Genomic DNA, 14,756 nt, shown 5'->3' with positions numbered 1-14,756 from the left:
TCTTTTGAAAATTTTATTTTGGATTGTAGCATCCTTCCATTAATATATATTGTATGCATGACAATAAGTCATTTATACTTTAGTTTTTTTCTAGAGAAAAACGTATTCAATCATTCTTGTCTCTCCACATAAGCTCATTTTTCTTTATGTAGAAACTACATATATGTGGATCTCAAGTACATAGTTAAATTAGAGCTACTAAACAGTCTTACAAAAGTAAGACTGCATATCTTACATAAGTATATCTTACATATCTTGCATATCTTACAAAAGTAGCATCTGCAGCCTGAGATTTATTCCCTTTTTTCCCCTTCCCCCCAATTTATTCCCTTTTCTATTGTATAGCAGGAACTGCAGCTGCTGTCCAGTGTCATGCACAAAACTCAGAGGGTCTCTCCAGGCAAAGCCATGTGCACTTTACACATGGAACATGATAATGCATGTTTTATTTTCTTTCCATGTGGAGATTTTGCTGTATTTTTTGCTATTTAGTAAACATGGTATGGTAGACACTTAATCAAATAATCTGTTGAAACTTGATTTAAACAGATTTTTTAAATGGAAATCTTGTGTTTTTTTTTAAATTTTTATTTTATTTTGTTTTTATTTTATTTTATTTTGTTTTGGTTTTGGTCACACCCAGTGGTGCATAGGGTGGCTCTGAGCTCAGAAATCACTCCTGGCAGGCACAGGGGGACCATATAGGATGCCGGTATTCAAAACACCGTCCATCCTGAATCTGCTGCTTGCAAGGCAAACACCCTACTGCTGTGCTATCTCTTCAGCCCTGATTTAAACAGATTTTATCAGGCCAGAGAAATAGAATAGAAATAGTATAGTATAGTATAGTATAGCTTATATCTTGCATGCAGGAACCCTTATTTGATCTCTAACAACGCATATAGTACCTTGAACACACAATACACTTCAAGGAAAGATCCCTGCTGAGCATAAAGTCAGGCATAACCCATGAGTTATGCAAGGTATGACCCAAAATCCAACCTCTTCCACCAAAGGTGATATTATCAACAAATATTACTATATAGCTTAATGTTTATTTTTGAAAAACTTTATTTTAGCTTAACATTATACTCATTCTTACCTCTTTGGTTTTCAATGATTATATTCTCTCATTTTCCTGGTTTACTGTTTTATTATTGTTGTTATTAAAAGACCTATCTGAGTGTTTGCAATTGTGAATTTTATTTTTCTATACTTTTTGCTTGAAAAATAATTATAATATATGTAACACTGTTGTCTAGTTACAGATGATTCTATTTCCTCTTATTCTGGAAGTGATATGCCAAGAAATGATAGTAGCATGTGGTTGAAAGTAACTGAAGAAGGAACAGAACTCTCACAACGACTTATTAGGAGTGGTTTTACTGGGACAGAAATAGACCCTGAAAATGAAGAACTTATGCTGAATATTAGCTCTCGGCTACAAGCAGCAGTTGAAAAACTTCTAGAAGCCATCAGTGAAACTAGTAGTCAGGTAACCCTCTTTTATTACTAATATTAACTGAGATTAAAATAGGTTTTCTTTCAAGCAAGAGAGTGAGTAAATATTTTCTTTACTGTCACAAAGAAGTTTAATTAGGCTACCTTAATAATTGCTTGAATCTGTGATAACTAATACAAATTAAATGATCCTCTTTACAGAAGGTAAAGGTTAATACAATGTTTTGATGGAAACTTTAGGTTCTAATAGTCATTCTTTTTCGAATATTCTGTACTCTTTCCTATTTCATTTTTTATAACACCAACAGAGGTTTTTAATCTTTTTTATTATATGAAATATCCCACTATAACATGCTTATATTAATTATTTGAAGGAATGGTGTAAGAAATTTCTAAGCCAAACCATATGCCCAACTGTATTATTAACATATGGTATGATTATAGATTATACTTTTTAATCTTTTATTATATGAAATATCCCACTGTAACATGCTTATATTAATTATTTGAAGGAATGGTGTAAGAAATTTCTAAGCCAAACCATATGCCCAACTGTATTATTAACATATGGTATGATTATAGATTATACTTGCCATTTCAGTTATTGTGTGCAGAATTTTATTGATTTCTTTCTCTGTGGTGTGACGGAGTGGTTTGGGTTTTGAGTATGTCTATGCTAAGCTATTTCTCTGACTATATGCTCAAAAGTGACTTTTGACTGTGTTTGAGGGATCATATTTAATGCTGGGGATAGACTGTGAAGTGTAAGCTTCTGCTACCTACTGTACCATCTCTCCAGCTCTTATCTATTTAAACTGTAGACTTTTTTTTTTGTTTTTTGGGTCACACCCAGCACACACCGATTTTCAGAAATCGCTCCTGGCAGGCTCAGGGGACTAAATGGATGCCAGGTTTCAAACCAATGACCTTCTGCATGAAAGGCTAACACCTTACCTCCATGCTATCTCTCCTGCCCAGTAGACTTTTTTTTTTTTTAATGTTCAGGTTAAAACAATTGTGGTATCATAGCTGTTAGCCAAGTTGTTAGCCAAGCTGTTAGCTCAATTTGATGAGCTACAATTCCATATTATTGATATTTTCATAGATATATCTTTTTTTTTTTTTGGTCACACCCAGCATTGCTCAGGGGTTTCTCCTGGCTCCACGCTCAGAAATCGCTCCTGGCAGGTTCGGGGGACCATATGGGACACCGGGATTCAAACTGATGACCTTCTGCATGAAAGGCAAACACCTTACCTCCATGCTATCTCTCCGGCCCCTCATAGATATATCTTAATAATATCCACATTATGTGTATTTCGAGCAGTAATTGAGAACATTTCAGACACAGAAATTATATGAGTTCATATCAGAAATTACAATTTTTGTCTTTGAGCTCATGTCAGCTCTGATGGCTGCCTTTCATCAATGTTTATGTCTCCTCTCGGAAATTAACATGGTATATTTCTGCAGTACCAGTGACTATTCAGTATAGCAAATTTGACATTGTCAAATTTTTGTGAAGTAAAAACATGTCTCAGAGTTGAAGTTGGAAAGTACATTTCTGAGGAGAGATGTGGGCGACATGTACTCAGGCACCACATACCCAGGCAACACATGTACTCCAATCCCTATAGTTTTATCTTTCCCAACACTTCATATTCTTTTGAATGTGGTTTCATTATCTTGATAAAATACATTTTTATTTCATCCATTATTATATGAAGTAATAGCTTGTTTTATTTTATAACTGAGTAGTTGTATGAATGTAGCATGGTTTTATCTATTTAGTGCTTAAAATATAGATTATATCTGATTTTGAATTATGAGAAAGTTTTGAGTAATCTAACTTGGTTTCCTTAAGTGTTTTTTTTTTGGCCACCTTGCTTAAATATAATAAAAAGAAGTGATGGATGGCAGATTCTAAACAAAAGTGTAAAAAGTACTCAGGAGTTGGAGAGAGAGTTCAGCGGATTCAAGTACTTGTTTTATATGTAGTGGGCCTCAACACTTCAATCCACTTGTGCTGCTCAGTCCCCTGGGATTGCCAGGAATGATCCTGAATACAGAGCTAGGATTAACTTGAGTACTGCCAGGTGAGACGCAAAAACAAATAAACAAAAAAGTACGAAAACCAGTTGAAGATGCCTACTTTGCTTAACCTTACAGTATAGGTGATTGTATTGGAATCTGAACCTAGTTTATCTTATATCAAAGTTCCTGCTACTTCCTGTCAAGCTTTTTACCTTTGAAAATAAAAGGAGTGAATCATACTGTCAACTACAGCTTATATTATGATCAATTATGTAAGTTACAGACTGAGGAATGGTTTTGAAATGTGGACGTTATTAATGACTTTAAATTTTAATTTTAGTACAAGAATAAAAATAAAGGTCTGATAATAGAGAATGAGAGAAAGGAAAGACTTAAAACATATTTACTAAGATGGGATAGGCAAAAGTGAACAATGAGTTCATTTTCAGATAATGTGGGTTTGATATGCACAGAGAGACAACTAGTAAGAAGATTTAATTAGATTTGACTGTAGAAAAAAGGTAAGAATTGCCATTACTTGAAGGAATTTGAAAATGAGTATAAAGAATGCACAGACCTGATTTATTTGTGTGCTCATAGATTGTTGATATTTAAGAGAAAATAAAAGCAGAAAAAATATACATAGAAGATGAAAGTGAGAAATGAGAGTAAATTCAAAGTAATGTGATGAAAGCTTTTCAGTATGGATATCATCAGTGGGCTTAATGTGAAGAGTTCATGGAGTTGTTATAAGAAAGAGTAAATAGCTCAGTGACAAAGCATGAGGGATTCAGTATCAGGTGCCCAAACATAATCTCTGCATCACTGCTATTTAGGAAACTTGGCACTACAAAATGCAGTCGTTGGGGTACTGCAGCAAAAAAGTACATGATCACTACAACTAAAGAATATGACCCTTGATGCGCATTACAACTTTGTTAGGACCCCTGTCTCCCTCAAAAAAAGATAAAAGAGTACAGATAAGAATATAGATAAGAATAAGAGGCGTAGAAAAAGGGGAGAACCAGTTAGAGAGAAAACAACCCCTGCAGATAATTGTGAGCTAATATTGGCACAGGGTCAAGTTCCATAGAAATCATAGGGCCCATGATCTAAGTTAATGTTGCTGAATAATCATAATTTTTCTTTTTAAATTTTCCTTTTTTAATGTTGTGGCTTTATTGGTTATATGATTTTAGTGGAAAATACACGAATAAGCCTTATAGTTTTGGACTGCTTTACATTTCCTTTACTAAATGTCAGGGAATCTAACTGCCTTAAAGCTTTTTTAATAATACTTTACTTTTAATGTATTACTTTCAAGTGATTTTCCAAAAGGTATATTCATATCTATAAATAATGGAAAATCACTTGAAAGTAATACTTGAAAATTAATATACCAGCCCTTTTTAAAAACATATTTATGCAAAATATACTTTACACCTGTAACCTAAAATTATATTAATGCTTTTTTACCAAGCACTATTCCGGAACTTTCATGTTCCTATACTTAATTTTCACTCTATTACGTTGGTACATAAAAATATTAAGAAAAGGAGGAAATGTGGGTGTACCTATTTAAGACCCTAGACCCACCCTTTTCTGGGAGGGGTCTTGGGAACCGGATAATAGGTGTAACTTTACCTGCGAGCCCCTCCCATTCCTGGGAGGGGTCTGGGAAATGTTAGATAAGGCGGAACCAAGGGGATTCGGCCCCTTTTGGCTCTTGGCCCTGGCTGCGCTGCTGGGCGCTCTGAGGAAGATGGCTGAAAGGAGTTTAGATGCAGGGCCAAGAATAACTAGTGCTTAAAAGGTTATGAGATAGGCCACACACATGTGGTGAATAGGGTATGAATAAAGTTAATGCTTCCTGAAGCCTGCCTGTGAGTGAGTCTTGATTACGCCGATTACCTGGGCCTGGAATCCGCCAGCTGAATGGGGATGAAGCCACGTGGCTGGGGCCTAAGCACAAAGGCCTCCATCCATCGCCATTCAGCCCCATCGTTATTTAATTAATTCAACATTACTTATGTAGATTTTACTTCTCATTTGCTAAAACAATCTACAAAAAAGGCTTATATCCTCTCTGTTGTGAGTTCTAGTTGGTTATAATAGCTTTTGTTACATATATCATGATTAAGAATATTTAGAGATTATCCTCATTTTCTGAGAACATAATCTTTTAAAGTATTTTTATTGCCTTATTTTATTTTCATACAAAATTTCAGAGATAAGATTCACAGCCCTACATAGTTGTTACCAGTCCCACCACTCAAACCCATTCTTCATTCCCCTTCCCCCGTTCCCTATGGTAACCATTACCAGTTTTCACTGAATCCAGAAGTTGATTTTGTTGTCTCATGCTGATTTGTTGACTTTAGTAATTCATAATGTGAAGCATCTGGTAATTGACTTTCAATTAAATTACTTCTCAGCATAATCATGCCATGTTCTTTGTTGTATTATAAACTGTATGTTTATTGTATTCCCTTTAAAAGGCATGATTATATCTTTTTTTTAATGGCAATGTAATATTGCACTAAATATTCCATAGATGCTTTAGCTAATCATCTGATGACAGGCTTTAGATCAGGGGGTCTCAAACTCGCAGCCCCCAGGCCATTTGCACAACATTTTGTGGCCCTGTCCTAGAGGAATCTTTTTTTGTTTTGTTTTAGTTGTTTGGGTCACACCCCCCAATGTTCAAGGCCTACTACTGACTTTGCACTCAAGGATCACCCCGACTTTGCCTCCTGTGGCCCCCAGGTAAATTGAGTTTGAGACCCCTGCGTTTAGATGATTCCATGTTTGAGTCTTAAGTGTAATGCACTGTGAGAGTAAGGGTGAAATTATCCTTGAATTACTGGAGAAATTGAAATACTGTTTTCTCATCCTTCAGATGAATGCCTAACCCAGCAGCTCTCAGAGCTCTTAGCTCTGCACTCAGAAATCACCCCTGGCAAGCATAGGGAATCATATAGGATACTAGAGATCAAACCTGGGTTGGCCGCTTGCAAGGCAAATGCCCTACCCATTGCCTACTCTGTGGCCCTAGAATTTTCCTTTTTTTAAATGCTCTTTTTTTTAAATTTTTTTAATTTAAGCACCGTGATTACAAACATGGTTATATTTGGGTTTCAGTCACAAATAGAACACCCCCTTCACCAGTGCAATGTTCCCAACCCCAATGCCCTCTCCCTCCTTCCCATACCCTGCCTGTATTTGAGACAGGCATTCTACTACAGTTTTCTTTTTTTTTTTTTAGTTATTTTTTTTTAAGTTGAGTAAGCTGGTTTTTCTTTTCTTAAAGGATAAGTGTTAATAAAAAATACAGTAGTATAGTTGTGAAAGTGCCAATTGACGTTTTTTGCATAGACCCAGCAAAATATAGGGAAAACGGGAAAAAAAAACCTTGGCCTGGTTACAAGAAGACCTCACCCCAGAAGTTTATTGACATAAGACTGACTCTGGGCTCCAGGCATACCAGTCTGTCCAACCTCTGAGTCATTCTCCATGGTCCCGGTGAAACTTTTTCTCACTTTAGCTGTTGTTGGTGTCAGGTTCCTGTATTTAAAGATTCTGGATTCTGTGCATTCCTTCATCGAAGTCAGACTGATGTGGAGCATCCTCTAGTTTCACCTCACCATTAGTGCAGAGAGACCTGCCCTGCAAGCAGGTTGTTGCTAAGTCATCTGGGTGTTGAGAGCACTCTTTGGAGTAAGTCAATGCCAGAGCATTGTAGTAGAATGCCTGTCTCAAATATAGGTAGGGTCTTCCCTGGTAGAGATTTGCATCATAGTAATGTTATAGACAATTGTGGTTGTTTTCATAGATGGTATCCATTGTTCAGGGTTGTTGGGCAATACCCATTCTTCTGAGGCCTAAGCCAAATCATTATGCCAATGCGGGTGTCCTGTAAGCCCCCCGAAGGGGCCCGGCCAGCGGAGAGTGGACGAGAGGCTCACGAACAGCCGCACCTTTATTTTGCGAGGCTCAGATCACAACCACACCTGTGAAAAAATCTAAGAGAGGTTAATAACAAATGACCCAAGACAGAAATTCCGTTCAAAGGCACTTTAATGTGATCCTGCACCCTCTTATATAGGGAAGGTAAAAAGGGGCAGGCAAAGGTAATGTCAATCATACTTTTGGCGCGCAGGCCACTCCATCATTCCAAATAAGGCATAAACACAGTACAGGTTGGGTGGAACAAAGAAAATACATCATTCCCCAAATATGGAAAGTGGGCAGTGGGGCAGGGGGTAAAACAATTTGCAAGTCATGCTAGATTAGCAGTTTCCATGGAAACACCCTGTGACCCTAGGTAGGGTCTGCTTGACCATATTCCCAGGCTCTTAACAGATTTATGGTGGGGCAATGTTCTTAAGAAATAACTTTGTAAAAACAATGTTGCACAAAACAATAATGAATACCTTGTTAACTCAAGAATGGGGCCAGGGGAGTATGGCTTCATTCCTGGGAGTGGTACCAGGCTGTGTTCCTCTCCCCTGGGCTAAGAAGTTATTTATTACTTTTGTGGCTGCTTTTTTCCTGCTGGCCCAAGGGCCTTGTAGCAAAACAGCACGTAGGCAGTTTGCAGGTGCAAAACTGGAAAATGGCAGAGAGGCTAATGCAAAAGTGGCCATTGTCAAGTCACGGTAACCAACATGCCAATGTTCAGGGTATAAGGCCTAACTGCATTACAAAATTTGTGTTCCCATCTCTATTAGATAAGAACTTGTTTGCATATGTAATATTTTCCCATTTTAATGTGTCTATGCAAAAGAGAAACTATGCCACAAAGTATTGTTGGTGCATTTGGGGGCTGAGGGAGCAAGTCCAACATTCCCCGTAACTTGGTTCTAACATGAATTCTATACAGAGATACTCTTCTACAAGTATTGCTTATTGAACAGATCTCAAAGGGGAAAAAACAATCAAACAAACAAAAACCAGTGGGCAAAAATGTCACTTTATAAGAGAATTGTCACTTTATAAGAGAATATTCAAAAAGAGTTATAGATGTTAAGGGAATACATCTAAGATATACAAAGGAGATGAGATACACATGACTCTTTTATGTTTTAGAAATAGTGGGGGGGGGTGTTGTGTCTGGGACACCACTTTGGTCTGTGATTTGGCCATCTGGAGTCTGTAAACAACTACCAGCACTCACTCCTGTATCAGGAAATGTCTTTGAGTGGGGGCATCTCCGAAAGTGATTATGGTAGCAAGCACAGGTACCTAGTGAAGGGAGTTGGAGGATAGGAGTTCATTGATAATAAAATTGATAGGAAAAGAGTTTTGGTTTCTTCTCAGGCTGAGCATCTTATTTTTTCATTTTGGGAGCTGGCTGGCAATTAGCTTGAGAGAGGATATTAATCTGCTTCATAATGAGCAAAGACCTGAGGGTAAAAATGGTTACATGTGGGGTAATAGACAGTGGGGGTGAGAGTAAAGAACTAGAAATGAGCCTGTAGGTGGTGAGCCAATGGGGGAAGGGAATAATACAACACAGACATTCTGTATATTGTAAACTTAAACACTTATGATATCCTATTTAACTATCCATACTATTTAACACAAAGTGGATTAAACTATATGATATCCTATAAATCTATATAATTTTTACGTGTGGGGGCAGTAGCTCCCGCGTAGTTGAGAATGGGGATCAGTGGGAAGAGAAGTTCACCAGTTCCCTCCCCCAGTACATGCCGCTGGTGCAGGGTGGGGGGTGGGGGATGGGGGATACTTTAAACTGCTCACCAGGACCCATCTTGCTGGCACCCCAGGCAGGCGGCCCTGGATAACCCTGGGGTACGGGAGGAAGGAGAGAGAAGGCTGTGGAGGCATCTGGAGGCCGCATCTTTCCCTAAGTTTGGCTAAAAAGCTTGAATTATCCTTGAATAACTGGTGAAATTGAAATGCTATTTTCTTATCCTTCAGATGAATGCCTAACCCGGCAGCGCTCAGAGCTCTCTTAGCTCTGCACACAGAAATCACCCCTGGCAAACGTAGGGAATCATGGGATACTAGGGATCAAACCTGGGTTGGCCATTTGCAAGGCAAATGCCCTACTCATTGTGCTATCTCTGTGGCCCTAGAATTTTCCTTTCTTTAAAATAACTTTTTGGGGGTTGGGGGTTGTTTTACCTTTTTTTTTTTTTTATGTGTGTTCAGACCTATTCTCTCAAGAGGTGCTCATATTATTCACAATGATCTGAACAGATGATTTGTTGTAAGGGTGAGAAGGTAATTCTCAGGCCCTGTGCAGTGCTGGGGATTACCTGGGCTGCACCAGTAGTTCTGGAAGACCTTCAGGACAGGACTGCATACAGAGTTGCATGGGGGTTCTCATCACCACACTTAATGATGCTTGTAGACTATGTGGTACCAGCGATTGAACTAGGATCAGCTGCATGCCTTAACCCCTAGACTGTCTTTTACACGACATTTTTTATGTTCTTAAGCAATATCCTACAGTTTTCTGTAGATGCTATGCCTTGTTGTGTTTTAAGGGGACCATACCAGGTACTACTCATAAGTTAGTTCTGACTCTGTACTCAAGAGTAACTCCTGACATTGCTCCGGGGAATATATGTGGTGCTGGAGAATAAACCTGCTGGGCTTATACAAGTACCCTAACAGCTGTATGCCCTATATCTGGCCTCATTGTACTCTTTATACCCAGCATATTTTTATTTTCTTTTATTTTGTATCTTTATTCTCCTTGATGAATCCCTCCTTGCATCTTATAGTTCTTTTTTAGTCTTGGACTTAATTTTCTGTTTGGTTGAGATTTAATTTCTTTTAATTTAAGTTTTGATATAGTGACTCTTCTCTATTCTGTGCCTTCTACATTTCTTTGATTTTTAAGTTTACCCTCTGGAAATATGTTTTCAGTGAGAAATTCTATCTTATTTTTACAGCAATTGGTAACAAAGATCATTTACTGATGCATCCAGGTTAGTTTGTTTGCTTGTAATTGGCAATGTGACTTTAGTTAGAATTCTTGGAATCTGTGACCCTGATGGGAAAGTGCAACAGCAATGAGGAGAAAGAAAATCTCAACCAGTAGATCATATTGTTGCCAGTGGGAGGGCCTACTAGGGATAGCAACTGAGAGGGAGAGATCCATGTTGCCGCAGCAGTGGCCAGTTTCACGTTCCTGCTGAACAGTCTGCCTCTGGACTGCAGCTACATGCTATGCTAATCCCTGAAGGAGGAGTAGAAAATGCCACTTGGCCGGTGATTGCTAGTCTTCAAATATTTGGTACAGGGTATCTCAGGTATTTGAGAATACAGTTTGAGATTTTTGCTTCTTGGATCAGGTAAAATAAAATCAATTTGTTCAGAATCAAATTGTTCTTTCAAAAGTTAATTTACCAGAAGTACAATTTAAACTATAGGAGGAAATGAGAAGATAGCTTTCAGTACTGGAATGATATCTGGCATGTGAGGCTCTTTGTTTTATATCTAGTATCACTGCCCCCCACCCTAGTACCCTTTACCTAGTACCCCTAATGCCCTAGTACCCTTTACATCCCTGTGGCTTCCAGTACTGCTGGGCCCAAGCTCCACAACAGGCCCCACAGCCATTCTGAGTGTCATCGGGAGTGGTACCTAGGCTTCAGAGACAGACGGGTTGGGTGGATTCCAGACTAGATAAATACGATTTTTATAGAATTGAGACTTAAGCTACATGTTTCTGATTTCTGGAAAAAAGAGGCTCTTTCATGAAAGAAATGTCTGTGTATTATTATACCTAGAATTCAGGTGCTATTTAAAATTTTTAAATGATAAATCAAAATCCCAAACAAAGTGTTTTACAATTTGAGGGTACTATTTTTTGGAAAAGGTTAAAACACTTTCCATTGTACAATCAAATATACTTAGTTCATTTGGTAAGGATTGCTCTTCACCCAGATTAATAGCCTTCAGCTATATGTTAAAATACTGGGTCCAGAAGATAATACAGCAGGTACAGGGTTTGCCTTGCAGGTTCTCTCTCTGGCACCACATTTGTTCTACTACTGACAGTGTCTCCTTCCCCCTAAAAATATTTTCTTCTCTTTCCTAAGTCTTAATATATTGTAAAGAGTTTACATATTGGTTTCTTTGAGTAATTCTGTGGGTGTGGAATAACTATAAAAAAGATTTTTGTTGGGGCTGGAGAGATAGCAGAGCAGTAGGGGGTTTGCCTTGGGATAGATGGTGGTTCGAATCCTGGCATCCCATATGGTTCCCCGTTCCTGCCAGGAGCGATTTCTGAGTGCTGCTGGGTGTGACCAAAAAAAAAAAAAAGATTTATGTTGATATACTTGCTTATAAGAATTTTATGAGGTTTAAGATATTCTGTAACTGGATAGAGAAAAGGCACTAAAGTGAAGGACATTTTTCTGTTTCATTTATTTAAAATAACATTCACTTTTGATGACGTTTTGGTATAAAATTTTCAGCTCTTAAAATTATGAGCACTCTTAAGTATTCAGTATTTCAGGTTCCTAGAACTACTAGAAGACTGTTTCATGCATTGTGGGCAAAATCCCACAATGTTTTTGTCAGAATTCATAGACTTTACGTGGTTTGATTACCAATTGTTACATACAGTAAAACTTGAAAAAGACTTTTCCCACTTAACAGTCTCTTTATAAACCTTGGAAATCTGCTATAATTGAAGTATAGTCATTAGAATATTGACTGTTCAAAGTATGAATATTATTTCTAAGAAAATATAAAAAGAAATCACTAGTTTGCTAAAAATAATTATAATTATGTGTTACACTTGAATGGTTCATTGGTAATGTAGGATCAAACCTACTTAATCTCGTAATTTTTAGTTAAGACCTTTTTTCATGAGATGGAAAAAACACGAGCATATCTTAAAAGTAGTATGAACTAGTCTAAATACCCTTCTCCAAGCTCTGATGTGAATCATGGATCCTGTTAGGCAGGCTTTTGTGGGCGTAGTAGTACATATTCTGCCTGTCAGTCTACCTGTGGGTAAAGCCACACCCTCTGTTCTGACCTTTTCCTCAGGGGACACTGACTAGAATCTTTTGGCTCAATGGGAGAGGTGTTTGAAAAGCTCAGTTCAGAAGAGCTTTTACTTTTGAGTGAACCGGCAAGAACTAACCAATGTTGCAACTACATTTCTCAAGACTGCTACTATGGAGATTTAAAACTTGACCTTCACAAGCCAGGGTTCTGTTTGGAGGAAGGTGCACTTATTTCCTCAGATGTATTTGATACTCAACTTAGTTTTGTATTGTTAGCTAATTAAGATATTTATACTTTTTTAATTTTTATTCTTCAAGGATTTAGTTGATTCTAGTTAATAGATGTTTGTTTGCTTTCATTTTTAGAAGTTTTTTTGTTCTTTTTAAATAGATAGCTAAATTTTTTTTAAGTTTTAGGTGTTGTTTTTAGATGTATTTATGAACTAATTTTATAATGGTTATTTGATAGTACTAAAAAGAAAATTTTAGACAGCTATAGGTCTGTTTTGATGAGCTGAACTAATACAGTGAAAGACCGATTAGGCATATGAAAAAAATTGGCAGCTGTATCTTCTAGAATGGATTCTCACAGGACCTATTTGGCAACTGTCAAACTTAGTGGCTCTTGGTTTGAAGAACAAGATGAAGACATTTATGAGGTGGAATCTCGGGTTCCTTTACCACAGCCTTTTCCTTTATGTGATCATTTGGATGAAAATAATTCAGTGATTATTAAAACGTCTATTTTTCATATTTTTCATAAGACAAATGGGCACATATTAAAGCTTATTTCTAAAATATCATTGCCTACCCCACCTTATTCAGTAAGTATTAAAAGTTTTTAAATATTTCATAAATTTAATTTAAAAATATGTATGTTGAAAAATTGAGTTTCAGTGACTTAAGTAAGGATAAGTGGAACAGAATCTTTTTTGTTTGATATGTTGCTGTTTCTTTCAAAATTAGTTGACTGTCTAAATATGTCTGAAAGTCCCAACTGAGCTATGTTTTTTTTTAATTTCAGAAAACTGAATCAGATATTACAGTTTTCACATGCCAAATCTTTTGTTAAAATGATTTGTACTGTTCCTTTAAAATATTGCTTTTATAAGTTTATGATGTGAATTCTGAGAAATAGGGTGGGAGCAGTCATTATAATATGTAAAGAGCTGAGAATTGTCATTGAGCCAACTAGGAAATGTTTCCGATCATAGGACATAGCGGCTGTTGTTCCAGACAAGGAAAAGAAAACCTGGACCTAATTTTAACCGTTGTTAACTCCCTAAGGAACTTATTTTTAGGTTTAGTTTTTATATATAAATTATGTGAGGAAGTGTGGGTTTTTTTCTGTTGTTGATTATAATGTGATGTGTATTTATATAAATACCTTTAAGAATATATAGCATGATATTTCTGGATCATTTGATATTCAGTGTTGTGAATGATTCACTACAAGTTACTCAGCACATTTTATGACTCTCATGACTTTAACAATATTATACTAGCAAATATTTAACAATCCAGATAGTTTTAGAATAGCTCTTGCTATCCTGAAACTCTTAAGTCACAGAATATTTATTGAGGCTTTTAGACATACTTTCAATATAGTAATAAATTTCTACTTGTCAAGTAGAGTATAGAAGTTCAGGCTTCTATAATAGCTTTCTTATTTAAAAATCATTACTTTGTGAGGGTTATTATATTAATGTATTAAGTTTGGGAAAAATTTACATCATTTATGGTTAGAGCTCATTTTTGATTAAATACAAGTTTAGAAACTTCATGTATTTACAAAATATTATAGAAGAAAATTGCATGTGTATATGTAGATGCAATTAATATATTTTTAAAATGCAAGCTATCACTAAATTTGGGAGAGTGGTTGCATATATTTATAACTTTAAAGTTATTTATTTATAATAAAATACGCATTTTCTATATTTAAAAGAAAATACTCGGACAAAGGCAGAATTATATATGGTTTTATCTATGTTTCAGAAATAGCATATTATCACTGATTTGTTGGGAAAATATTTTATGCTTTTAAGATGCATGTTTAATTTTTCCATTATAATTCAAAATTGTATATTAGAGAAAATCAAAACTTTTAGTAATTCTAAAATCTATTTGCTCATTTTATCTATCTACTCATTTTAAAGAATGAAATCTTTAAAAATAAGGGCTGGAGGGGCTGGGAAGGTGGCGCTAGAGCTAAGGTGTCTGCCTTACAAGCGCTAGCCAAGGAACGGACCGCGGTTCGAT

General features: G+C 36.5%; 1 protein-coding gene across 1 annotated transcript in view; it reads left to right on the top strand.

Moving 5' to 3' along the window:
* The window catches only part of AKAP9 (A-kinase anchoring protein 9), a 159,215-nt gene that overhangs the window by 74,562 nt on the left and 69,897 nt on the right, over nucleotides 1-14,756 (top strand). Inside the window, exon 22 of the mRNA XM_049768841.1 lies at nucleotides 1,263-1,495. Coding sequence (XP_049624798.1) covers nucleotides 1,263-1,495 — 233 coding nt within the window. The remainder of the gene's footprint in view (nucleotides 1-1,262; nucleotides 1,496-14,756) is intronic.

This window comes from Suncus etruscus, chromosome 1, assembly GCF_024139225.1.
Source record: "Suncus etruscus isolate mSunEtr1 chromosome 1, mSunEtr1.pri.cur, whole genome shotgun sequence".
Lineage (NCBI taxonomy): Eukaryota > Metazoa > Chordata > Mammalia > Eulipotyphla > Soricidae > Suncus > Suncus etruscus.
This window is presented reverse-complemented; position numbering and strand designations above follow the sequence as displayed.